The sequence below is a fragment of the Mastigoproctus giganteus genome, chromosome 6, assembly GCF_048544385.1.
Source record: "Mastigoproctus giganteus isolate SK-2022 chromosome 6, ASM4854438v1, whole genome shotgun sequence".
Taxonomy (NCBI): domain Eukaryota; kingdom Metazoa; phylum Arthropoda; class Arachnida; order Uropygi; family Thelyphonidae; genus Mastigoproctus; species Mastigoproctus giganteus.
In genome coordinates this window covers 28,395,975-28,423,290 of record NC_143580.1, presented here as the reverse complement: position 1 = coordinate 28,423,290, position 27,316 = coordinate 28,395,975, and the positions used below count along the sequence as shown (strand labels likewise).

The following is a 27,316-nucleotide window of genomic DNA, read 5'->3' as shown; positions in this document are numbered from 1 at the left end:
TTGTGGCAAAAATAATTATCTGATTTTTTTTATTGATAAAGCCAGAGATTCTCAAATGGGGTGTGTAATTCTTACAAGTGTGCTGTCAGACTGAAAAATACTGTGTTCACAATAATGGAAATCGCGGTTTAGGCGTGTTATGAAATTCTGTTTTACATTCCAAATGTGTCTTGATTGATCAAAGTCTGAGATTCACTGGATCACACATTTCAACTCCTGGGCTCTCTTAAAGAAATACAGTTAATTTAGATTCACCCTTTATGTATCAACATATACACACACATAAATGTAGCATTATGAACTCTAGCTCTGGTACCAGACTGACTTGATATGATTCTCCCCTTGGTTGTGAAGCAAGTTCTCTTGCACGAATTTCTTATTTTCTTATTTCAAGTCCTCATAAATAAGTTTTTCAGCAGAATGGAAAACACGATTTCACTGTCGGACACCAGGAAATTAAAAACTTTCAAATTTAACTTGAATTACTAGAAAAGTAATTCAAATGAGCATTTTTTTTTTAAAATGTTACATTTCTAAATCCAGTCTAGAATTAGTTCACATGAAATTAATATAAGCCTTGCAATTTTTTATTTATTTATTTTTTTATTTTAAAATATAACGGAAAGCAAAAAGTACCTCCATGATTATACAAGTGAGCATATGGTTTCACCAACAGTTACGAATTGTTGATGTACTAGTAAAAATGAAATTCATCCTATAGCATTCAATGTTCCACATTATAAAACTGCTTTTGTCACTTTTTTTTTACCTGTTTACTTTTTTTAGCAATAATGTGTTCTCCACAAACTGATAAAGCTATCACCAGATCAACTAAAAAAAAAAAGAAGAAAAATATTTAAATCAAAAATCTTTAATAAAATTGCATACACGGTAATATTATTAAAGAGACTTTTTTTTTTGTTTAGGGAGGAATGAAGTCTATCTCAAGATTCAAAAATTCACATTCATTAATGTGAATTTTAATCGTTAATGCAACCAGCTTAAAATGAAAAATACTGGGAGACTGGGACAAGCAACTTATAGTTATTATAATATAGAAACTTTTGTTTCATATAAAAGCCAAAACAGTCAAGAAAATTTAGAATGAAAAATAAATTCAGAGAATTTTTTAAAACTCTGATACTACATTAAATGATACTATTACTTATATTATAATTAATTCAGGACTATCGAGAACTGTCACATAAGAATGCATATTTTCTTTGTTCTGGAAAAACCTGTGAAATTTATTGCCACTTTTCTTTCCTTTTATGAATGTTCTGAAATGAAAAGATTTATACTGCAAATGCAATACAACCAAGAAAAGATACTTTATTTACCCAGCCAGCTCGTATCCGAAAAGGTTCATGAAATATTCCACCATCCACATTAAATGTACAAGTCATGGCTGAACAGTCTTAAATGGTCACGTGGAAGGCCTTGTTGATGCACTGAACTATGAATGTAGTTTGATTAAAATATTACAGCAGCTTGGATAAGGCACTCTTTCAGAGTACCTGATTAATAACAGGAAGTTCAACACAAGGCTTCCAAAGATGGCTGAGTATAAGGTCCCACAAAGCACCACTTCACACTTAGTTCAGGTATGGCAGATAAACTCTAAGACAAAATACCCTCTACTCTTCGTCTTCGTCAATTATTTCCGTTTCTTCTTTGATCAAGAACTCTACTACCTCTTCCTCCAAGTTAGTCATTTCACTATCTAGTTCATCTGTATCAATATCTATGATAAAAAAAAATTATAGTTATTACAATATAATTGAAATCTGATAAATCATTAACAACTGAAGGGAAAAAAAAAATGATGCAGGGAGATTGAAAGAGTAGGTTGAATATTATTTTAAAAAATTATTTTCTTTTTGGTAGCAAGTTTGTTTGGAGGAAATATTCCTTCAATCAGTATGACATGCATGCGCACAGCTGTGCTATCCATTTCAGATATGGATGATTATGATTTAATTGAGATCATGTGAAAGCAATATCTTAATAGTAAGCAAATGCAAGGTTACACAAACAATCAATAATGAGAAATTAGCCTTAATATTATGGCTACATTAAGATAAAGCAGTGGTTATCAAACTTTTTTGTCAGCAGGTGAATATGATGAAAATATGACAATAGAAATTGTGGGTGCACTGCATATCGGTTAAATGCTGTGATATCATTGATATGTATATATATCGCACAACATACATATTAGAAAACAACACTTCTCAATAAATTTTGATATAACTGGCAAAAAATTGTACATAAAATTAACAAATTTTCACAAAACCTTGAGCGATATTTTTTTAAGTGAAGCAAGGCAAAATTTTGTTAATTGCAAAGCAAAATGAAAATACAAAGAAATATTTATGAATTGTAGTGTTACAAGAATGTTTTGTAGCATGTGATTTATGGAATTGATTTTTTTTTTGAGATTATTCCATCAGCCTTTGTTTTACATATCCTTTAGAATCCAGTTATAAAGACATTGTTTGGATATGTAAAACACATATGAGATACTATCTGTTAATTTAAATCTTAATTCAGACTTGTTTACATTCATAGTAGAGAATGTTTTTTCACAGATACAAGTACTTCCAAATAACAAAGCTATTTGATATAAGTACACAAGTTTTATGATTCTATAAAATTTGAATAAAGATTTTCTTCACATTTATACATAACATAATAAAAAATAGCTGTGGGCTGCACACAAAAAAAAAAAAGCTTGTGGGCCACATATTGTGAACGGTATATAACCCTTAGCTCACACATATTGTGAGCTAAGGGTTATATATCAATAACTAAAATTGATTACAAACCATCATACAGAATGATTCTTTAGTTAGGCTATTCCACACAAGATTTTTGTTATAAACCAGAAACAAACAGATATAAGAATGTGACATTTGATTTATAGGTACTTTATTACAGCTGCCAACTTTCTTGATTTTCAAAAAAACTGGAGATCAGGTAATTATAAGCATTAGGAAAACAGATTTTTTGGGCCAAAACAGGTTTTTGAAAAATTCACATTACATTAAAAATTAAATTTCACTAACAATGTACACTTTTCGTATTAATTTTAATATAAATTACAGTATGTTTTTAAACATTAGCTTACCTGAGATTTTTCTATCTGTGGATTTTCTGTTAGACATTGACTGATTATGGCTGCCTCGAAGAAATATACGACAGAAATAGTAACTCAAACTCAACTTGGATGTCAAGGCCATTTCAAAGCTTCAGCAGAAATAAGATCTGAACTGAGTTTTTGTTTTTCTCATACAGCTGAATATTCTCTCTCTCTCTCTCTCACACCCAGAGAGAGAGAGAGAGAGAGAGAGAGAGAGAGAGAGGGAGAGTTGCCATGAAAAATTGTTAATGTCAAGCATGATTTGGGATAATTTGTTATCCCAAGCAGTAATGACTCCAGTATAAGGATGTTAAGTATGATGGATTAAAGGGCAACATTGGAATTTTCAAATGATGGCATAACATTTAAAAGAAAGCACAACACTTTATTTCAATCTTCTTTATGCTTCTCCATCAATAATTTGGATACAATGTTGTTTTCCTTGGTCACTTCCTGAACAACGATTGCATCACTGTGTGCACTAATATAATCATTCAATGACACTCCTGAAAGAACATTTAATCTGTCATTTTTCACATTCTTCAGTGTTTTGTGGTACAATACTGGCCACAAGACATTGAAGAACACTTAAGAATATTTTTAAGCTGCACTCATTGAGATACTCAACATTCACTGCACTAACTGTGATCTGTAGTGAACCACAGCAGCATGAATTTTATCCCGATCCAGAGACTATAAAACAGACATGCAGTTAGATGGAAAGAACATAACTTTAATGCAATGTGTTTTGGCAGAGTGATTAAAAGCAAAATCTTCCTCTTTTCTCCTTTCATTCACTGTTCCAATGCCAAAATCCAGTCTTGGAAAATATCACTTGTTATCCAAGCTTTTTATTTTGGCAATATTCACAAGGAATGAAATGTGAATGATGCACATTTCTTAAATACTGATAGCTTTGTACTTTCTGATAACCAATGGTTTTAGTTTGTCAATTTGTCTGACTGTTTGCCAGTCAATTGCACACAAGAGCACAGTAATCCTTTCTTTGGAATTTTTGCCACCTTTGCACCCTTAAACAAGTGTCATATTGAGCATTAACCTGTAAAACAACACTGTTTCGTTGGTTTTGTACATGTGTTCTGGGCAGTAATGCTGAATGATAACTTTCAATTGCTAATCTCACCAAGACAATGCCATATCTGTCAGAGCATCACTTTCTTTTGTCAGAAATTGCTTTAAATTCAGTTAGGCTTAACGAGGACCATGCTTGTTTGCATAAGGGAACAATCATTGCAGTGTTCTTAAACCTTGTTTGTTATTTGGTTTTTAGGAGCATTAGCAACTAAGGCCATATTGCTCCGGGGATATGCAGTGGTCATTCTCTGACCTTTCCTGATCCTCCGTTTTTGGTGGCACGGGCTCGAACTCTGGTCTAATCAAGAAGCGTGTGCTACGCACTGCTGCTCTTGCCCACCTGGCTACGGAGGCGTCTTCTTAGACCTTGTGTCCAAAAATCAAAAAGGTTGGAATAGTAGGTGCACTTAATATTTCAACAGGCTCCAAAATATTTATCTTTGAAATGTACTACTTTGTCAACTTCTTTACTGTCCAAAGTGCAAATTTATTTTCTTGGTGGTGCAGCTGCACTGGAATAGATGTTTTTCTAAATTTTTCTCTGTCTTTGAGAAATGCACAGAGCATCGTGGACTGATTCAGTCTTTCTGGCAACTCCACCTTTTCTCATTCTTGTCTTATTCTTCTATTACTTTTCTTTTCATCCAAGGAAAAGCATTTGTGTCTCTTTCTCCTCCATATGCAAACAAAAAAAATTACCAGTTTACCATAAACTAACTTGGGTTGAACAATAACAAGTATGTATTATGCAGAGATTGGAACTGTTTCAAGGAAGCCTTTATTTCCCCCAATGTTTTTAACAGTAGATTTATCTCAAAACTTTGCCAGCTAATTAGACTACTTTCTCAAGAGATATAGACATAACTGAAACTATCACAACTGTCAGATGATAAATAAACAAAGTTGGCAGGGTTGTTAATGACAGTACCCTTATGAACAGGATCTAAAAAAAGGTTGAGCAGATGGGCAACTGAAGTTTAATAATGACAACAAATGCAAAGTACTGCATATGGGTAGCAGTAACCCAAGAGAAATGTACCAACTGTGTGGTACTACACTCAGGGAGGTGGAGAATGAAAGAGACCTGGGGGTAATTGTGCAGTCAGATATGAAGTTCTCTGAGGAGTGCAGATGGGCTGCTAGAGCAGGTCATGGAGTTTTGTCAATGATTATCCCTTTGTATAAGGCAATGGTCAGGCCACACCTTGGGTATTGCATACAGGTCTGGATTCCTCATTTTAAGAATGATGTAAAGTTGCTAGAACAAGTACAGAGAAGGGCGAAATTGTGACAAGTACGAGATTGGTGAGAGGAACAAAGGGGGTGCGCTTACGGGATACTTCCACTTGCACAGACTAAGAACCCGAGGGGGCATAGATTCAAATTGAGGAAAGACAGTTGTAGAATAGATGTTTGGAGTGAACAGGTGGGTGAAATGGGAAGGTTTTTTTTTGGCTGATTCTGTATAAGCTTGCTTTCTTGCATCATATGCCTCTACCAATGCTAATGCTATACTACCAATGCTAATGCTATACACGAGGGTATATAAATTCAAACCGAGGAAAAATGTGCCGAGGTCTGTCTTAAGCAGAGGGCAGTTATGGTTAATTACTGGAAAAAGCCACCATTTGTTATTGAAGTGGGTAGTTTGAATAAATTCAAGGAAGAACTACATAAATTGGAAGAGAATGGTTAGGTAAGATAGGATGTTGTTGTTGTTGGTATTTGGCTTATCGACACAATGGTTACTGAGGCCAAATTGTGTTTGCTCACAGTTTATTCAGTCAAAATATACCGGTGTAGACATTCAATTAAATACTCCTGTATAGGCCATTACATTTTTAAAAGATTAAAAGTTCTTCTATGTTTGCATAATTTCCAAGGATATGAGTTAAATCATGTGAGACGTTCAGCCTAGAGAGCAACTGAAAAGTGTTTGAACGTACGGTTGAATAAAGGAGGCAATCAAACAGAAAATGCCTAACAGTAAGTTGACTGTCACAGGATGAACACTGGGGTGGATCTTTTCCCGGTAGCAGGAACAGATGGGTATGATGAGGGTGTCCAATTATGAGTCCTGCCAGTACTACTTCCTCTGGTCTGTTTCATTGAAAGCCTGAGAGCCACAGCTTTGGTTCTTGCTTTATCTGGTAAAGTTTATTGTTGGTGTTAATTTTCCAGATCTGTGACCAGTTGTAGTAACTTGCTTTGTGAATAACAGGCTTATAATTAGTGTAAGGAACCCGAGGGTGTTCTGGAACAGATGGTTGAGAATGTTTAGCTGCGAGGTCTGCACTTTCATTTCCTGGAATGCCAGAATGGCCAGGGATCCAGCAAAAACTGATTGGACATGCTGCAGGAAAATAGCTGAGAATGAATGTGTTTCAAGGTAGGTTAAGAAGATGAGAAATTCATCCTTATGGCAGACACAGCACTGAGGGAGTCGGTGTAAATTATGGCAGGTGATATAGAAAGTTCAATAATTTTACTAAGTGCTAATTTGATGGTATATAATTCGGCTGTGAAAACGCTGCAGGCTAATGGTAGTGAGGCTGTAACCGTATGAGAAGGAAAAACTGCAGCAGCACCAACTGTATTGGCTGTTTTTGATCTGTCAGTATAGATTTTACTGACGTGGGAGTTCAGAGTAGTGTGAGTTAAGTGCAACTGCCTGATATTAAAGGAAGGTACAGTTGAAAAATATCGCTTAATTTGATATTCCAACTCTGAGAAAGCTCTTTAATCCTGAGTAAAGCATGTCTGTTTTCATTTGGCTTGCTGTCATATAACAAATCTCACTGAGTATTATAAAGATACTCCCAACTGGGGTGCAATGGAGGACTCTGGATCTTAGCAGTGTAGTGGAGAAATAATAATTTCCTATGAAGATGTAATGGAAGATCACGTGCTTCGATATAAAGACTGGATTGGAGAAGTCCTAAAAGCACCCAAAGCAGTCCTGAGAGCACTGTGCTGGATGACATTTAGACGTAAAGTAGTGCCCCCGGCAGAGTCATAGACTGGACAACAATAATCTTGCCATGAACAGATTAAAGTTCTATAAAGATGCAGTAGAGTATACCAATCAGTGCCTCATGACATAGCCGAGACTGATTGCAGAATATTCAGATGCGTTAGACATGTATTTCTTAAATGAGAGATGAGAGCTTGGAAGTTCAGCCTGCTGTCTAATATCAGTCCAAGAAATTTAACGGTACTTACAATTGGGACTGGAATATTGTTTATTTGTAGTTCCGGATCGGGATGGAGAGCTCGCTTCTTGCAAAAGTGAGTGAGTGACAGTGCATTTCTTTTCTGATAGTCGGTAGCCATTCTGTGAAGTCCAGGATTGTATTTTGGTAATGGCAAGTTGTAGTTGTTGCTCAATGGTATTCATACTTTGAGACTGACAGGAAATGGTAAGGTCATCTGCGTACATGTAAGTTTCAACAGTTTTTGGGATATCTCGTGTTATGCTGCTAACAAGGACTGAAAACAGTGTTGGACTAAGTATTGATCCCTGCGGGACTCCCTCTTCCTGAATATGAGATGTAGAAAGTACGTTTTTATATCGGACCTGAAAAGAATGCAATTGCAGAAAATTTTGAATTATTTTCGGCAAATGGCTCCTAAGTCCCAGATGGTAAAGGTCCATAATAATCCCATGACGCCATGTAGTGTCAAATGCCTTTTCAAGATCTAGGTTGACCATGACTAGTTGTTGTTTCATGACAAAGGCACTGCGAATATGACTAATGGTAGTGAGGCTGTAACCGTATGAGAAGGAAAAACTGCAGCAGCACCAACTGTATTGGCTGTTTTTGATCTGTCAGTATAGATTTTACTGACGTGGGAGTTCAGAGTAGTGTGAGTTAAGTGCAACTGCCTGATATTAAAGGAAGGTACAGTTGAAAAATATCGCTTAATTTGATATTCCAACTCTGAGAAAGCTCTTTAATCCTGAGTAAAGCATGTCTGTTTTCATTTGGCTTGCTGTCATATAACAAATCTCACTGAGTATTATAAAGATACTCCCAACTGGGGTGCAATGGAGGACTCTGGATCTTAGCAGTGTAGTGGAGAAATAATAATTTCCTATGAAGATGTAATGGAAGATCACGTGCTTCGATATAAAGACTGGATTGGAGAAGTCCTAAAAGCACCCAAAGCAGTCCTGAGAGCACTGTGCTGGATGACATTTAGACGTAAAGTAGTGCCCCCGGCAGAGTCATAGACTGGACAACAATAATCTTGCCATGAACAGATTAAAGTTCTATAAAGATGCAGTAGAGTATACCAATCAGTGCCTCATGACATAGCCGAGACTGATTGCAGAATATTCAGATGCGTTAGACATGTATTTCTTAAATGAGAGATGAGAGCTTGGAAGTTCAGCCTGCTGTCTAATATCAGTCCAAGAAATTTAACGGTACTTACAATTGGGACTGGAATATTGTTTATTTGTAGTTCCGGATCGGGATGGAGAGCTCGCTTCTTGCAAAAGTGAGTGAGTGACAGTGCATTTCTTTTCTGATAGTCGGTAGCCATTCTGTGAAGTCCAGGATTGTATTTTGGTAATGGCAAGTTGTAGTTGTTGCTCAATGGTATTCATACTTTGAGACTGACAGGAAATGGTAAGGTCATCTGCGTACATGTAAGTTTCAACAGTTTTTGGGATATCTCGTGTTATGCTGCTAACAAGGACTGAAAACAGTGTTGGACTAAGTATTGATCCCTGCGGGACTCCCTCTTCCTGAATATGAGATGTAGAAAGTACGTTTTTATATCGGACCTGAAAAGAATGCAATTGCAGAAAATTTTGAATTATTTTCGGCAAATGGCTCCTAAGTCCCAGATGGTAAAGGTCCATAATAATCCCATGACGCCATGTAGTGTCAAATGCCTTTTCAAGATCTAGGTTGACCATGACTAGTTGTTGTTTCATGACAAAGGCACTGCGAATATGAGATTCGGCTTTGGTAAGCACGTCCAGCGTTGATCTATTCTTCCAAAAGCCATACTGATGATCTGGAAGGAGATTCTGTGACTCCAGGATGTAAATGAGCCTAGTATGAATCGTCCTTTTGAAAATTTTCAACACAGGAATGATCCTTTCCTGGTTTTGGTAAGGCAATAATGAAAGAATGATGCCAGGAAGAAGGATAGGGATTTTCGGAGAATATTCGGTTATAAAAGATTAACACGGTACTTAAATCCTCTTCAAATAAATGCTCCAGCTAACGCAATGAACTCCATCTGGGCCTGAGGCACTATTTGAAGATCTGTTTAATGATTCTTGAAGTTCTATGGGTTGGTTGTACAGGAACAAGCAGTGAGTGAAAAAGTTGATTTTATGTCGTTCTTCATGAGCTCTGATGTTCTGAAAAGTGGATGCATAGGAGGCAGAAGCAGAGATTGTAGCAAATGATTCTGCAAGTGCATTAGCAACTTATTCAGCTGTGGATAGGTCTTTCCCTTTCCAAGTATTGGAGAGGGCAGACGAGCAAATTTCCCATTTAGTGCCTGTATTCTTTTCCAGATGAGGCGTGTATCGGTGTCTTTTGTGATTGTTGAGGCAAAAGCAATCCACGAGTCTCATTTTGCTTTCCTCCTAATTTGCCTTACTTTTGCTTTAAGCCTTTTATAAGCAATAAGGTTATTAGTCATGGGATTAAATTCATGGATCAGGTAGTACTTGAACTGGTGAGGTAGGAAGTTTTTTTTTTTTTGATGATGCTGTATAAGATTGCTTTCTTGCATCATATGCTAATACTAAGTGTCTCACTAAATATTCTTCTTTCTACCTTTTCTGCACTGGGTTCAGATAAAAGGAAGCCATTCAAAATTTGTGGCTGCTGTATATAAGTACAAATGAATGTTTCAAATTTTGAGCATATACATGGTAAAAGAGATTTCTGATACATCCATTTTTTAGAATTATCAATCTTGTCATTTGAATACCTCCAGAGAGAAGTCCAACTGGGTGCAGCATTTCATCAGCCTCTGATGGCAAACATTACCAATGCCTATATCATTCACTCAAAAAACCACAACCCACACACACACACCACTTTAGCTTATACATTGTGGATAATCAAACTATAAAATAAGTACATTTACAAAATATTTCAGAATTTACTTTGATTTCAAACTTATTTTAATTGTTTTAATGTTTTATATTAATAAAACTAGCACTGTGACTTAGAGAGTTCAAATTGTACTTTTATATCAGCATATTTTTTCTATAGTATTACTATCAGAACTTGCAGACAATAACCAATCTATGGTTTACTAATTAATATATTTCCCTTCAATTTTAACAACAGACAGTTAATGTCATTTATGCTACACCCATTAAGCAGTCTTAAGTGTATCTCAGCTGACTTTTCAATTTCTTTGAAAAGTCAACACCTACGTTTCAAAGATCCCACCCCACCCGATTAGTATACATACATCTATAAATTTAATTTTTATTAGGCTGAATATGCCCTAAACAATGACATATTTAATTAACAGCAATACTTACTATTACGAAGCTCAAGACGGTACTGTTTCTGACTGCCGAACTCTTCTTCTTTAGTCTTTCTATACTGCATGAAATCCTCCATTAATTTTCTTCTCTTATCCACCAGTTCCTAAAATACAAAACAGTTACAACATTATCAGTTGCAAATTATATATTACTAGAATAACGTAATTTTTAATAATTAATTACACTGGTCAACAAGGTTTTGCTAACGCGGGTGAAAGTAAGCATTTTTTGTTAATTTGTATGTGGTGATCACGAATATGACAGTAAAAAGTTTCTATCACGTCACATTTTTTAGAAAAATGCAAATAAAAAAAAAAACATAAAATAGCTTCAAAATCAACAAAATCGTCCAATGTCGCACTCTGTACCTTTCCTGGTCGAATTTATTGTAACAAAAGAGACATATCTGTGTTGTTTAATGGTATATTAATACCTTGTTTTAGTTTTATGGCCCTGAGGAGTTGCCGCTCTGAGTTATATTGCTATAATCCTTATTATGTGGTAGCATGTTTGGACCCTACTATATTTCCGTCAGCCAGGCACCTCTGTTAAAGACAACTTGTTTACAAGCTGTTTTTAGCCCTTAAATGTACATTTTTTGGGTTAGTTTCGATACGTAAGATCTGGTGGTAGGTTGTGGGGTTTTAAAGTTCTGTTTGGGTCTTGTGAAAACTCATGAAATGGAGTGAAAATGCTGTGTGTGCATTAATTTGCCAAACAGTTTTTGCTGTTTGTGGACAATTTACAGTGAAGTGCAAAGTCGATCAATCACAGACAAGGTGAAACAAGCTTATTATTTTTATTTTGGTTGTCATGTGGGTGATCAGGATAAAAGGCAGGCACCGCATATACAGCAGTATAACGTGCTATGTAAATCTGACTGAATGGATAAAGGGGAACAATTCGAAAATGCCTTTTGTTGTTCCGATGATCTGGCGAGAACCAACAAAGTTCACCTTGAAGATTGTTATTTCTGTTAAAAAAATTCCTACACATAGTTATGAAGAAATCACTATTCCGGAAGAAGAGCAAGAGTTGCTTGAGCCCATAACTGCCCCCTGAACGTTTGCTGATCCTAGTTACAATCCTGAAAATGACAAAAGCCCACATTTAATTGAGTTGTTTGTTTGTTTGTTATTTGATTTTTAGGAGCATTAGCAACTAAGGCCATATTGCTCGGGGATATGCGGTGGTCATTCCCTGACCTTTCTGCATCCCCTGTATTTGGTGGTGATGGGCTCGAACCATTTAATTGAGTAAAGTGAACTTAATGATTTAAATCTCTCAAAGCAATGGACTGAGCTATTAGGATCTAGGTTGCAACAGTGCAATTTGCTGGCAAAAACCACGAGGATTTCTGTGTTTAGAAATCAAAATGAAAAGTTTGCAAGTTATTATCAAATAAGGTTCTCTTTGTGTCTAAAAAATATGTAAATGCACTGATGGATGAACTTAGGTATGAACACAGTCCTGAAGAATGGAGATCATTCATTGATTCTTCTAAACTGAGTTTAAAAGCAGTTTTGCTGCACAATGGTAATATCAAACCGTCGGTCCCAGTGACTATGAAAGAAACCTATGATAGCGTGTCATTGTTATTAAATGTCTTAAACTATAAGAAATATTGTTGGAAAATCTGCAGTGATTTAAAAGTAATCACTTTGTTGCTTGGACTACACAGGGTGGTTTTACTAAGTATTGTTGTTTCCTGTGTTTATGGGATAGTCAAGCAGTAGAAAATCATTATATTGTGAAGGAAGGGCCCATCAGAGAAGAATACACTCCCAGGAAACTCAACATCAAATGCATGCCTTTAGTGAAACCTGAAGTGGTGCTTCTCCTGCCTTTGCACATTAAGTTGGATCCATTAAAAATTTTGTTAAAGCTCTGGACTCTTCAGAGCTGTGGTTAGCAGTTTTAGGGAATAAAGAAGTAGAGAACTATAAAGAATTGATAGAATTGTTGCATAACTATCAAAAGTTAGGATGCATGCCGAATGTCGCTGAAGATACACTTCGTACATTTGCGCCTGCATTTCTTTCCAGACAATTTGGGATCTGTCAGTGACGAGCAGGAGGAACGATTCCACCAAGATATCCACACTATGGAGCAGAGGTATCAAGGACGATGGGATCTAGCAATGATGGGTGACTTTTGTTGGTTTCTGATAAGGGAGGAACATTCTGCTCATAAGAGGGAAAAAATAACTAATAACTAAGATTTTCTATTTTTGCCTCCACTTTTGTGGGTTAATTGCTTACTTAAATCCAAATAGGTGTTTATAAAGTTTAAATATGTTATTTTTTGTCCATTTGGAATGTTTGCTTATTGTCATTTCTATTTCAAGCAATTAATTTACAAGAAGAGTAGTCAAGTACATTTAGGTAAGTAAAAATTCACAATTTTTGGAAAAAAAGGAGCACAAAGCCATAACATGAAAATGTGACATGCTATGAATTTTCCAATGTCACTTTCATTTTCAGCATATGCGATTTAGACAAAATCTGCTGATTTTGTTCAAGTTATCGAAAAAAAGTTTAAAATCCGTTGGCTAGTCTTTATTAATGTACTTTTCCCATTGTTATAATTTGAAAATTTCCTTTCTGGTGTAAAAATTTTCCTGTTGAATTCTGTTATGAGACTATCACTTCCCTATAATGAATATATTCACACATGAATACTGGAATACAGTGTTGTATTTTGCACTCAGAAGATAGTTCAAGCCATCACGTTGACATTCCACCTCCCCAGTACCTAATCGCCATGTCTTTAATGTCGTTGTGAAACCTCTGACCTTGTTCTTCACTAATATTTCCTAGATTTTTTGGGAAGTAGTTGATGTGCAAGTGTAAAAAATGTAACTTGACACTTGTTGCAACCCAGCTTCTTGAAGTCTGCCAACATATTTTCGACTATATTCTTGTAGTCTGGATCCTTGTTGTTCCCTAAGAAGTTCTCAACAGACCCGAAGCTAATCCATGCCTGTTTTTTTTTTTTTTTATTCATAGTTACCTCAAAATCTCAGTCCCTCATCAGTTTGTGAATTTGAAGTCCAACAAAAATACCTTGTTTTTGCTTCCCTTAAGTGACTGATGGAAATCCTTCCAGAGGTAAAGTTTTCACAAACTTTTTCATCAAACCCACTTTGATGTACAAGGGTGGATGGAGGACAGTTTTGGGATCTACCAGAACTTTATGAACTATGTTCTTTGATCCAGGAAACAAACTCTTTGGCCAGACTTAGACATCCCAGTGGGGGCAGTTGGAAAAGAAGTAAGGCATTTTTGGGTAGCCAAATTACTGTCCAAGTAACATACCTATCACTTTAAAGTCAGCATAGACCAACCATGTTCTTCATACTTAATATTTGTCAACAACTTTAAGTTCTCAAATGTTTCTTTCAAATGCAGAGTGAGCTACTTGAATTGACCCATATTTACTTACATTGCAGAGCAACACATCTTTGAGACCCATCTTTGACGAGTCAATAAAGTCTCTACTGTGTAGAATTGTAACTAATTCCTAAATAGTTCATTAAGCCATTTATATTACTGCAAAAAAACCATAGAATTGTCCTCAGAAAAGTAGGGGACTAGTTCTATTTCTCTATGTTTGTACCATGAAAAGTCCCATGTGCTAAAAGTTTTTTTGACTTAAGTCTAGAACCAAGGAGTTCTGCAGATTCCTCTGGTAAATTTAAATCTCTTACCAGATCACTGATGAGTAACTGTTTTCACAATATGAGTTTATATTGTGAAAACAGTTAAGGGCTGGACCTCAATGTCTCAGGCATGTAGACTTAGGTTTCATCTTCAGAAGTTTTGCTAATACATTCTCCAATATAAGCACAGAATTGGCAGATTATCTCCATATGGGACCAGTCTAATGCTAAATGGAATATTAGTATACATAATGCCATTTTCACTCTTTGCATTGTATCCCTCTACATTAAATAACTTCAACAGGACACTCCATGATGTAACAAGATCTGTTCTACAAAGTGTCTGGGCTCAAGGCCAAGCACATGTACAGATATTATCAAATTAACTGTTTCAGTAATCACTGCTTTTATAAAAGGAACCTGTTCTCTTGATGTAGTTTAACTACATATACTCTACACCAGAAGTTCTCAATAGTATGCCACAAGTACGTAAAAAGATATAATAGTGAAAATTTTTAGTAAGTTCATAGGTAATACTTTAAAATATACTGATGAATTTTAAAAGTGACTTTAGTATATAGTGTTTGACATGCATTACAATAATTCACTGCATCTGTTGCAACATAAAAGATATTTATAAGTTAATAAAAAATTAAAGATGTTGTTACTACAGTTTGCTGTAATGTGGTTTTGCTTTAGACTCATGTAATAAAAAAAAAAACACATTTATATTGCTATGTAATTTTAACTAAAATATATATACAAAATTGCTTAAACTTGCCTTTGATGCTTTAGAGAGGGTCATATGATCTTTAATATCAAACTGAGCACTATATTTCTTTAAATTTTTCTTTATTTCCTATGAAAATAAATATTATAAGATATAATTACTCAGAAAATTATTTTGAGATTTTACTTATAAAATATCCAACAAATATGTATGCTCAAAATCTAAAATCCTAAAATATATACAGACATCTCTGTTGCAAGTTGCATTTATTTATATTTGCAAGTGAGGTCGTGAAAATGCATAAACATTTAACTCTTAATTCAGCAAAATTTTGCTAAATGATAAAAATTAAAATATTATTACTACATATGCAGAGCTGGCTGTGGCATGGGGTTATGTACACGGACATAAACATGAATATAGAAGGTCAAGTCTGGAGATGCTATGACAAAATGCACAGCCTGTTGGGCTAAAATTTTGTTCTAATGAATATTACTCAAAATTATTTCAAGATAATTATTATTTATATAAATAAATTCTTCTAAACTTCTATATGTATATAAGTAATAATTTATGCTTTATTTTACTAAAATATCAGCTTCAAAATCAATAAAATGAAAAAATATGCCTATTAAAAAGCAAAATTTTTTTTATCATTGCCATACTGAAAAGCATATTCTATTCATAAAACGCATTTAGAAATATGTTACAGTAGGCAAACTTGTTACTTTTCACATATTAAATTGAATTTTCATAATAAGAAAATTCAATGTTTTGTGTAAACAAATATACGGGTATCACAGGGATTAAAAAAAAAAAAGCATAATCATTCAAAAAGGTAGAAAATAGTAGGATATCGAATTCATTTGCAGCAACTTTTAAAACTTCCATTTTATTCTTTCAAACGAGAACCAGAACCACATTTGTAAATTATGAATTGCAATACATAATTTTCCAAAAGTTTTTTTGTTATTAAAGCATTTTAAGCATAGGTAGACTTTTAAAATAATTCCATGTAATAAATTTTTCATAAAAACTATTTCATTAAAATGATATGTTTGTTCATTTGGTCTATAAGAGATTCAAAGTCTTGAGACTTTTGTTTTTTCAGTGTTTATGTCACACCAGATTGATTCAATATTACACTGGCAACCTACGTCTATTGGTCATAGTGTTTTAGAGTTTATGTGATTTTTAACTAAAAGCAACCCCCCCATTATGTCTGTCCTTCCTGTACACATTATAAGCATCACCATATCCAAATAATTCTGCATGCTCAATATCAGAGCGACACCATATTTCTGTTATACCTATAAATGTCAGCATTCTATGGTTTAAGTAATACTTCAATTCATCATGTTTATTTACTATACTCCTACTATCAGCGTACAAGCAAAAAGCAATGCAAGAATCAATTTCACCTTTGCTGTTGTTGTAGTAGGGTTTCAGGAGTATCAGCGACTAAGACCATATTGCTCTGCGTAAACTGTCTGTAAATCATGCATAGTCTGTAATAGATTTTCTGTTTGCCGGACAAAAAACCCAAGAGTCTGAGGAGAAAAAAAACCATGCTCGCCTGAAACTGACAAACTCAGGCATATTGTGAAAAAGACCCATAAAATTTCTCATGTCATTGATGGGGCTTTAACTATGGTCTTTTCCAGCTGGTGTGGGAAGGACGGTGATTCTACCAACTGTGATACCCATGACGGCACTTGTAGGAGCATAAGCTTGAATAATTTGAAGAGAATAGTGACTATTTAGCTTAATAGCACAGCAATCAATTTTTTCAATAATGCTTTCTACTTTTATGGTTGAATCTGTTGCCTTTTGTTGATGAGGAACCCAATTCCACCATACCATCCATTGGGCTGGTCTTCCTGCTGCCACAGGAAGCACAAAGAACAGCTTGCAGGTCTCTAGGGAATGGGGGCCATACCATAATCTGTGCAGTGCAGTGCACAGATTATGGTATGGCCCCCATTGCAGGTTAGTAGATTTTGGATTGATTTAGCCTGGTGTCTACCGTAGATCGACTCCTTATCACGGATGGAGTGTTTGCATGAGTCAATGAAGTTGAGAACTGTGCCACTGGGAGCCTATACTCTTAGCAGGGCCACCCATGATGGACCTGCTAAGAGTATAGGCTCCCAATGGCAGTTCTCAACTTCACTGACTCGTGCAAACACTCCATCCGTGATAAGGGATCGATCCACGGTAGTGATACACTGTGTGCGTGTGTGTGTGTATATATATATATATTAGTTGTAGTGGTAAGTTCTAATAGTGCATTAATAGACAAAGTTAAGCCGGCTATAATGTATAATACGAAAGCTAGTAAGTTATAGCTTCTCAAGCAGCCCAACGCCTTATGCAAGTGCCCAATGCAAACTGGAAAAAATACACATATGCCAAATAAAGTAAGGAAAACCTAACATATCCATAACATTAAAAGAAAAATGTTATGGATACGTTAGTATATATATATACACACTAACATACACACTAATATATACACACTAACATAATATATATATATATATTATGTTAGTGTGTGTATATATATATATATTAGTTGTAGTGGTAAGTTCTAATAGTGCATTAATAGACAAAGTTAAGTCGGCTATAATGTATAATACGAAAGCTAGTAAGTTATAGCTTCTCAAGCAACCCAACGCCTTATGCAAGTGCCCAATGCAAACTGGAAAAAATACACATATGCCAAATAAAGTAAGGAAAACCTAACATATCCATAACATTAAAAGAAAAATTAAAATGTTAATTATAGGCATTTAGATACATTGAAAGGGACTTTTTCGAGGGCTAACCCTTTCAATGTATCAACCATAATTAACGAGCTATCCGTTTCTGTAGTCATCATCCAGCATAACTGTGTCCAAATGATAGTCAGGTAGTATAAAATAACCAGGTAGAATAACATTAAAGATGTATAACAACCATCCAAAGGATGCAACCATCCATTACAATAAGATATTTAAGTTGATATATCCCAATTTAGTAGTAAGCTGACAAGATGACTGTTAGCCCGACGGATAGCCAAATTTTAAATTATAGAAAGAGATCCATCTATAGTTAGACTTATACGTATGTAGTATATAATATATAATCACGGTAGAATTAGCAATTGCCAAGTAACAGTAGAAGCATAAGCTAACCAAGGTGAACGGAAAAGGTCAAAGTATAGATATAGTACCTCAATCTCCCTCGATCTTACAGCAAAAGTTAAAAAGAACAGAAAAAGTTAAATCATAAATTAACTTCGGATATAACCGGGAGTGTAAATTCCCATCCCTTATAGTAAGGGATACCTAATATATATATTTATATATATATATATGAAATATGAAAACGAAGAAGTGGGAAAAACTTTTCTTCAACTAGGCTCGGCATTTTGTGTTTAATAACTTCTCCATCTATATTTATTTTTATTTTATTTTATTTTACTTTCATTGATGACACTTATATATATATATATTATATATATATATATATATATATATATATATATTAGGGTAGTTCTTATTTATATAGAAGAAATTTTTTTGGAGAATTTTAAAATAATTTTCTCCAGTTTTGTACCTTTCCATTAGTTACAAAGTACAGAATTTCAAATGGGTTTGAGATCAGCAACATGTGCCACACCCGTTATCATTGTACAAATGAATTTCATTCAGTGTGTAAAGTGCATGGAGCCTGTGGCAATAGATGCTATCCACATCTATTATACAGTTTGCCACAATTTACATACAGTATACACAGAGCAATATGGCCTTAGTTGCCGATGCTCCTAAAATCCTACTGCTACTACAACTGTCATATGTGAAAAGTTAGGTTTTTTTTTTTTTTAAATTTGGAACTAAAGGTAAAAAATACATAGTTTGTGTACAAATATTTATCTTGTCGGGCCAATGAAAAACCAAATTTTATGCAATAAGCTGCCTTCTAAAAAAGATGTATTGGGTATGTTATTTTGCAATATAAGAACTGTGGATTAGAGTTTTGTATGACAGTGTAAGTCTCGTGATTGATGAAGGAAAGCCTGGATCCAAATTCAAAACTGTTCAACATTGTATTATAAAACTAAAAAAGTTATACAGCGATCTAGAGAACTTAGAAAAGACAAAAGCAGTTCATTCCATCAGCAAAAAAAAAAAAAAAAAGTAAAAGGAAGCTTTAAACGATCTATTTGATATTGCGACGTTATTAGATAAATTAAGCATAATTAGAATTGCTGAGAACACAGAATTTTTTCTTTTGCAAAGGAAGAAGGATCAACCAGGCTACATGCTAGGAGTGGATTTAAAATTAATGAAAACCGAGAAGCGTAAAGAAGAACGGTTGGTTGCAGAAGCAAGGAGAAATATTCTTCTAGAATGTCAGTTGTGTTCAACAAAAATTATCCATCTATTGAGATATGGACAGATCTGAAGAAATGAAGAATGACAATACCAAGGAAATATCATCATTTCCAATAGCTGGACTATCGAATATTAAAAGAGCAAGAAAAGATATGACCCCACACTTTGCAGCAGCTCTGTACAGATGTATAATTAGTGACAGAGATGTTCATATTTTAACAGTTTCAGTGGATGCCATCTTGTTGAATCCCAATGAAAATGTGATTAATTGATCATCTATTAAAAGAAACAGAGAAACATTATGAGCAGAAAGGTATTTATCAATAAAATCAGTGGAAATGAACTCCTGATTTCATAGTTATTGGGATTCAAAGATATTGCCTGATATTTTGGAGAAAAAAGATGTCAATTGGTTACCTGTGAATTCCAGTTGTTTAAATTTGGAACAAGTATTACGAGTATCTGCTAAAAATATAGAACAGACAGATTTAGCACTCATTTTTCACTGCACAAGGACCACCACTATTCAAATCCTCTGCATTGGTGGTTCGATCGGGGGACGGACTGATCCTTTGTGATCGGTTCGCCTTTGCGGCGATTTGTCTAGCGATTGAAATGCAGCGATTCCCTGACCATTATTGGCCTTGTGGTCCTCCAATGATATGGGGCATAATGGTCAGTCTATTTTTGTTATTTTGGTTTTATTTTATTGTAGTTAGTTTAGTCTCTATTTGTGGTATTTCACGTAATTCGAAACTGGCACCTTACGAGGGGTGCCGCCGCTAAATTCTTATGTAATTGGCTCTAAATTTTAAAATTGATTTATTATTTTGAATTGGATTTTCTAAATTATTTGGAGATTTTCTGCTACAATTTTTAGTCTCACCTTTTCTTCTCCCCCCCTGTTGATTAATCATTATGTTTAATTTATTATTATTTTTCGCTCAACAGTTTTGCAATGCTACTGGCATTAATTCTGATTTAATATTTAATATCAGTTATGCATTGGGCATCATATGCATTTTGCTGCCTCTAATGATAGCTTTATATTTATTTTCTTAATTTTCGCATTATATTTTGTAACATTTGTTTATTTTTTAACTACTTCATTATGCTAATATACAGTCGATTCCGGTTATTTGGGACACATCGGGACTAGTGCATTTTGGCCCGATTAAGCGGCTGCTCCAATTATCCGAAGTTTCACATAAATAGTTAAAAATACAACGTACCCCCCCTTTACAATTAGTTCACTGTACAATCAAACACGTTATGACAAATTCACCAACCATAATGTACCGTTCACTATACGATGTGGCACCTCCGTAGCCAAGTGGGAAGGAGCAGCAGTACGTAGCACACGCTTCTTGATTAGACCGGGGTTCGAGCCCATCACCACCAAATACGGAGGATGCGGAAAGGACAGGGAATGACCACCACATATCCCGGAGCAATATGGCCTTAGTTGCTAATGCTCCTAAAAACCAAATAACAAACAAACAAACTATACGATGTGTAGTAAGCGCCGGTCATTGTGATCACGTTTGTGAATTGAAGTTTAATTCTATTAAACAGCGATTCTAATTAGTGAAAATAGGAGGAATGTTATCCACAGGCTATAAAAGTAAAGATATATTAAGCACAAATTTAACCTTTATTACCTTACCAATTAAAAAATTAAATGATATGTGAAATTCGGAAGAATGTACGTGATAATCAGAATAATTAATATGTACTGTAATATGTACATACTAACTAGTTGACATTTGTTCACTGACAATTGTAGGTGGGGGTTAAAATTTAAAACAGTAAAAAGATAAGCATTCAATAACAAAAAACACGGCACACACAAATTGCAAGTAACACGATACATGCAAGTGAGAATGGAGTAATGAGTTACAAAGCTTTAAAAATAGGAATGAAGAGAAGATCTGAAAATTAATTTTTTTATATGATTGAAGGTTCCATGGAAGTGTAAGCACATTTTACCATAATAACCCACAGAATTCCAGCTGTCAGTATTATCGCAAATTCAATAAGATCGAGTTTACTATCCGTTTATGATAGATTGCACCAACAGAAAAGCCCAATAAACAGGTGACTGCTAATTGTTTTTATTGTTTTATGGTTGTGACCTCCAGAAATCCGACCGAACTACGTGGTATGGTCAGAGACAATCGTAGGATAATCTCCAGTGCTGCGGTCTCCTGCCCCAATTAAACGACATTTTGTCCCAATTAAGCGAAGTGAACCCTGGCTATTTTCTCGATTGGGTTCTGTTTTTTAAGATTGTCCCAAATAAACGGCTGCCCTGATTAGCCGGTGGCCCAAATAACTGGAATTCACTGTATGTATATATATATATATATATATATATAAATATAGAAAATTAATAAATAACTTATGTAAAGTAAACTAAACAAGAACTGATTAATGCCATCTATACATATCTAGATAGAACATTACATCAGTCTTATTATATATTTTTTGTATAGTTTAAGTACAATTAGTAAAATAGGTAAGATATATTTCATATAGGATAAGCTGGTAGCTACTTAACCCTATAATAATAGCCATAACTGGTCCACGAGGCCAAACCTAGTAAAGGATGATCATTAGTCAAAGTAAAAGTAAAAATAAAACAAATAATAAACATAATAATAATATATATCAAGTCAATTATAGGTAATAGGACACATTGAAAGGGACTTTATCGAGGGCTAACCCTTTCAATATGTCCCCCTACAATTAACCCGGCTATCAGTTTCTGATATCATCTGCCTGTTTAACACGGTCAAAAGGTAAAGTTAATTAACCCGGCTATCAGTTTCTGATATCATCTGCCTGTTTAACACGGTCAAAAGGTAAAGTTAAACAGGCAGATGATATCAGAAACTGATAGCTGGGTTAATTGTAGGGGGGACATATTGAAAGGGTTAGCCCTCGATAAAGTCCCTTTCAATGTGTCCTATTTCCTATAATTGACTTGATATATATTATTATTATGTTTATTATTTGTTTTATTTTTACTTTTACTTTGACTAATGATCATCCTTTACTAGGTTTGGCCTCGTGGACCAGTTATGGCTATTATTATAGGGTTAAGTTTTTTTTTTTTTTTTTTTTTTTAAGAGCATTAGCAACTAAGGCCATATTGCTCCGGTGCGGTGATCATTCCCTGACCTTTCCGCATGCTCCGTATTTGGTGGTAACAGGCTCGAACCCCGGTCTAATCAAGAAGCGTGTGCTACGCACTGCTGATCCTTCCCACCTGGCTACGGATGCGCCTTTAGGGTTAAGTAGCTACCAGCTTATCCTATATGAAATATATCTTACCTATTTTACTAATTGTACTTAAACTATACAAAATATATATATATATATATATATCCTCATTTATAGATATCTGTATTGCTAATGTAATTTAACAAGTTACCTCCCTTCAGTCCATTTGGGATTCTAGCTCTGCTTTTACAGTCCTCCTGCATCTTGACTTAGAAGAACAGAGCCAGTTCATACTCGTCTTAGGGCTAGTTGTTGTTTGTTTGTTATTTGGTTTTTAGGAGCATTAGCAACTAAGGCCATATTGCTCCGGGAGATGCGGTGGTCATTTCCTGACCTTTCCGCATTTTCCGTATTTGGTGGTGATGGGCTCGAACCCCGGTCTAATCAAGAAGCGTGTGCTACGCACCGCTGCTCCTTCCCACCTGGCTACGGAGGCGCCCCTTAGGGCTAGTTCTGGAGTATTTAGCCATTTTCTTGTTACAACTACTGAGACATCAGAACGGTCTTGTATGTAGGCTATCAGCCGGTCTGTAATGAATTCCCTTGTGGAGTTGCCTTTTTCTTCTATGGTTCCATGTACTGAGTTACACTTAATGCAATTGATTCCCTTTACTAAACCCAAAGTTACCGATCTTGAATACTTCCCACTTTGAATTTGCCATTGGTAGCATCATCAGTTGGTCCCAATACATAATTTAAAAACTGTCTGAGACCACTGTACTCACCTTTACGGAAGCAAAAACCCTTCCCTTTACCCCTGATGGTAACTATATCTTTAAGTAAATCCCACATCAGTAAACTGTGATCACTGCCACCTAGTGGTTCCTTTATCTGCAAATTCTTAATGCATGAATAATCACTGCTGATAACCAGATCAAGAGTATTACACCCCCTGGTTGCCTCTCAAATATGCTGCTACTGCAGAAAACAATCATCCAATAAATCCACAAAAGTCTTGCTATTGTGTGAGTGACCAACACACAAGTTCCAGTCAATATATGGGAAGTTAAAATCTCCCATTATAACACAATCTGATTTACTGGCCCATTCTATTTCTCTGTACAATTGTTCATCGTACTCATTAGAGTCATTAGGCCTATAACATACTCCTACTCTCATTTTTACTTTCCCAGTGCTTATGTCACACCAAACTGACTCAACATTACACTGTCCATCTATGTTAACTGGAGATACTTCCTTAAATTTTATGATTTTTTTAATTTACAACCTAACTCATCCTCCCTTCCTTTCCTATCTGTACACACTGTACTCCCCAACTTCCAAGTCTGCACTGCTTATATCTGTCTGACACCGTGTCTCTGATATCCCAACAATATCCCTTTGATGTCTTGACCTGCATTTCAAATTCATCAAGTATATTTACTATACTTCTAGCATTGGTGTACATGCACATATTCTTAGTTACCCTAACACAGCCCATGTATTTATTTGTTTCATGATGACTCTCACCAGTAACTAAACTCCCCAGGCCGCTGCTCATCCTAATAGAAGCAGTGCAAGGATCATTTTCACCTCTGCCTGTGGCTACTATTAACCTTTTAGTCTGTGAATCCTGTCCCCCAAGCTTGCAGTTTCCGACCCATCTAACACTGTCTCGATAGTATTAGCAAACAATTTGCACCCCTTCTATTTAAGTGTATCCCATCCCTGTAGAATACTACAAGCACAGACCACGCTGAGAAAAATTCTACCCCACGAGCTATGCACAATCCCTCCAGGGCCGAATTGATTGACAAGGCTCACATCATATACTCCCTCCTATCGTGTCTGAGCAGGATTACAGACGCTTTCAAATTTAACCCTAACTCCCAACTTTTTTTTCAGCATTAACCTGTACTTGTTAAATAAATCTGCAGATCTACTACTCTATGTCATTAGTGCCAACATATACAACAATATGTACCCTTAAAAGATGATATCTGTTCTACATCATCAACAGGACTGGGATATGTCTGTCAGGGGCAAAAGCCCCTGGCAGACATATCCCAGTCCTATTCCACCTACTCATTTTACACAATATATTACCAGTCTCTCTGACAATAGAGTCAGTGACAATAACTAACTCCTGTAGGACAAACGCATTTTGCCTGATGCACAAGAGTGAGCTCTGGCATTAAGTTGGGCAACTGAGAGCTTGATGGTTCCCTTCTTTTAATACCTTCAAGGAAATTTACCCGACTCTTCAAACTCTCAAAAGTGCCCACCAGAACACTGAGTTGGAGCCTAATTTCTTGACATTCTCTGCACCTAGCACACACAAAGATATCCTCCTTGGCTAGATCAATTCCTGTCCCACAAGTTGCACATTTTTTTATGCACTGACATTGTATAAAAACATTAATGGAATCCCATTGTCTCGCAACTTTACTAGACATGTTGGACAGACAACTTGCTACAGAGACCTGCTATTAGCAGGTCTTGATCACATAAGTTGTCATCCCAACATTTTTTTAGGCTGTGATGCGTTGGAGAATCACCCCTCTTGGGTCTTCTCCGAGTCACAGCACTCCTGCTACTTTGTGCCAATTGCTTTGCTACTCTAGTCTGGGGCATAATATTGAAATTAATAAATTTAATTAATCAATTATCAATACTACACTTCTAATAGATTCCTTAAATGCAGTGATACGTTTTATGCTATCCAGTTTTATGTTAGAGCTACCAATTTACCACAATTAAAAATTTGAATTCCCTCCCAATCACTTTATACGAAAATAATGGCTGCAAGATTCGAATGAAACAATGGTTTTGCATATAATAAGTAGTAATCTAGAAAACTCTATCTAAATTAAAAATAACGAGCATAACTAGAACTATAAAGCTACTTATAAAGTATAATATAATATGACAAGTAAATAACATAGCAAAACACTGATTTTTTTGGAGCTTGTAATTCACAACTGGAACTGTTCAAAAATTTTTAATGAGGTGCAATATGATTTCAGCAATCAAAGTAACATAAAAACTAAATACATACTACTGTACTATACTATGAACTAGTACTTCATATCTCATAAAATACATGACATTTTATACATTGCAAATACATAGTTAACAATGACATACAGTCTAGGGAATATATAAAACAGAGAAACTGGTTTGTTTCACTATCCTTGAAATTTGGGGGGGGGGGATTAGGGATTAGCATCCTGCAATTATTGCATCCCTTTTTTAATATGGATTACACAATTTTAAACTATTTCTTGCCATTAATCAAAAAACCATATGATGAATAAAATATACTACATGAGTTGCAATGTGAATTTCTTTGATGCATCTACTTGAAGGTTAATATGATGAGAGAAACAGGCTTGCCAAACTATTTACGATAATATCAAAAGTTTTCCGAGAAAAATCTGAAGCAACATATACCTTGATTTTTTCTTCTAACAGAATTGATGCTGGTCTTGGACGCCAGAGGAGCTGACAAAATCGCTCCACATTGTTTCTCCTTAGTAGTTTTCCTTGAAAGGACCAGAGCCAAAAATCATTGTCAACCTAAACATAGAGATAAAGGAGAGAATCTGTTAATAATAATATTCTAAAAAGACATGCAAGATTAAATACTTAAAAATACACTAGAGCTCTTTACACACCTTATGTGCCCACCAGCTAACTCCTGTAACAACGTATCTTCCTGTAGGATCCCATTCAACATCTGTCGCCATAAAGTGTTCTCCTTGTGCCATAGTAGTAAAATCGGATGTATCAATGAATTCAAGAGAGCCATTCATGCTGGATATTTAACAAATGAATGCAAAGAATCATTGTTAATTATTTAAAATAAAATATATACTAAGATTTATTTTAATTTATCAATGACTAAACACTGCCCTCAAAAAATCAACCATAATCATTAAAACAATTACCTCATTTCAAATTAAGTAAATTTTATATTTAGAAGGTAAATAAATTGCAAATGTACATATATTTTAAAAGATGATTTTGAAAGAATATTCTGGAAAGACATAAGCTTACTGAGACTATCATGTATTTCAGTTCCAAATATTATTTATTTTATTGAATTTATTAATTTCATTATTTAGCACTCCAGACATACAAATCATTCATTCAGGAGAGTTACCTTTATTCCCAGCATATCTGATTGAAGTTTCAATTAAGAAAGTACTACTGTAGGGTATTTAATGGTTTATTTAGACCATGAGATAAACCATGAGACTTAGCAAATGAAAGACACGAGGGGCACAGCATTTCACTGCATACTCCTAATACAGCCCTATGTCGAAGTTTAGGGATTAGTGATATACTGTGCCCCTCGTGTCTTTCATTTGCTAAGTCTCATGGTTCATCGCAAGATTAGGGAACTTGCTTATGTTTGGCTGTTATTTATTTTTATTAGATTTCATTAAGTTCAGCTTTCATACTAAATCAAGGTTACCCAAGTAACAGGTCAGACATTAATATCTAAATTAAAAATTAACAAAAAAATAAAATTAATATCTATATTAAA

At 35.0% G+C, this 27,316-nt stretch overlaps 1 protein-coding gene across 1 annotated transcript in view; it reads right to left on the bottom strand.

The window, feature by feature from the left end:
• Positions 1-1,312: 1,312 nt before the first annotated feature.
• Positions 1,313-27,316, bottom strand: part of eIF3b (eukaryotic translation initiation factor 3 subunit b) — a 255,386-nt gene continuing 229,382 nt past the window's right edge. Inside the window, exons 13-17 of the mRNA XM_090375895.1 lie at positions 26,442-26,580; positions 26,218-26,343; positions 15,212-15,289; positions 10,764-10,872; positions 1,313-1,744 (exon numbers count right to left, since the gene is read on the bottom strand). Coding sequence (XP_090232021.1) covers positions 1,638-1,744; positions 10,764-10,872; positions 15,212-15,289; positions 26,218-26,343; positions 26,442-26,580 — 559 coding nt within the window. The 3' untranslated portion in view covers positions 1,313-1,637. The remainder of the gene's footprint in view (positions 1,745-10,763; positions 10,873-15,211; positions 15,290-26,217; positions 26,344-26,441; positions 26,581-27,316) is intronic.